At 46.2% G+C, this 917-nt stretch overlaps 1 protein-coding gene across 1 annotated transcript; it reads right to left on the bottom strand.

Moving 5' to 3' along the window:
- Nucleotides 1-186: 186 nt before the first annotated feature.
- Pmar_PMAR004774 (hypothetical protein) lies at nucleotides 187-396 on the bottom strand (the record flags this gene model as incomplete). The annotated part of the gene is made up of 1 exon (XM_002764368.1): nucleotides 187-396. The coding sequence occupies one exon, from the start codon at nucleotides 394-396 to the stop codon at nucleotides 187-189; it is 210 nt and encodes a 69-aa protein (XP_002764414.1).
- Nucleotides 397-917: the final 521 nt, after the last annotated feature.

Genomic DNA, 917 nt, shown 5'->3' on the forward strand with positions numbered 1-917 from the left:
GTGGCAGCAGTATAGTAACGATAACAATACATGAACTACTGCCACCAGAATAACAACCTTATCATGATAAGATTTGAAGCCAGGGGCTCCATAGGAATAAGGAGGAGTTGTCCAAGACTTCCTCAGCCCTCAAACGATACAGTAGACACATCAGAGAGGACAACACTGGCGATCTACTGCTGCTGATCACTGTACAAGATGAGAGCACATCTCTGGTACAGCTGCAGGAGTTACAGTCTTGTAAACTGTGATACCCGAGGCGACCAGAGATAGGGCCATCAGGCAGATAAGGACAGTGCACTGGACACGACTCTTCCAGGTACCAAATTTACCACCACAACGGTCCATCACTTCACCGTCACCAAACTCCTTGTGTATCATATATCTCAGTCTCATGTAGAAGACTGGAGGGAATATCATTTGCAATAAACAATACGTAATGGCCGAGTTAAGATCAACCAAGAACGAGAACTTGGGCACTGTTATAGCGACAATCGCTGTTAATACAACAAGTATGCTACGCAAGGCACTCGTCGCAATCAGCGAAGGCCAGTAGCCCCACTTCTCAACGCGCTGTGATCCTTCACCCAACCCAAAGACATTTTCGATAGCTCTACACGAAGGGTGAAGAACTACCGCGTAATGGGTTGCACAAAGGACAACAATGCTAACAAATGAGATGTATCCCCAGACATCCTTGTTCATGGCATCTGAGACGTTATCATAACACAGCAAGCCTTGACCCCAACCAAAGTAAGATGGGACGGTAACGACGAGATAGACCGCAAATAAAACGACAGTAGCCCAAAGAAACACAATTGGACTGTGTGCCGGGTTCTTCATATCGTGAGTTACGGTGGAGTACCGCAAGTCACGGAGAAGCAAAAAGAGAAGTAGTGTATGCACCAATCAAAGTA

The sequence above is a fragment of the Perkinsus marinus genome (genome assembly GCF_000006405.1).
Source record: "Perkinsus marinus ATCC 50983 genomic scaffold scf_1104296977856, whole genome shotgun sequence".
NCBI classification, from domain to species: domain Eukaryota; phylum Perkinsozoa; order Perkinsida; family Perkinsidae; genus Perkinsus; species Perkinsus marinus.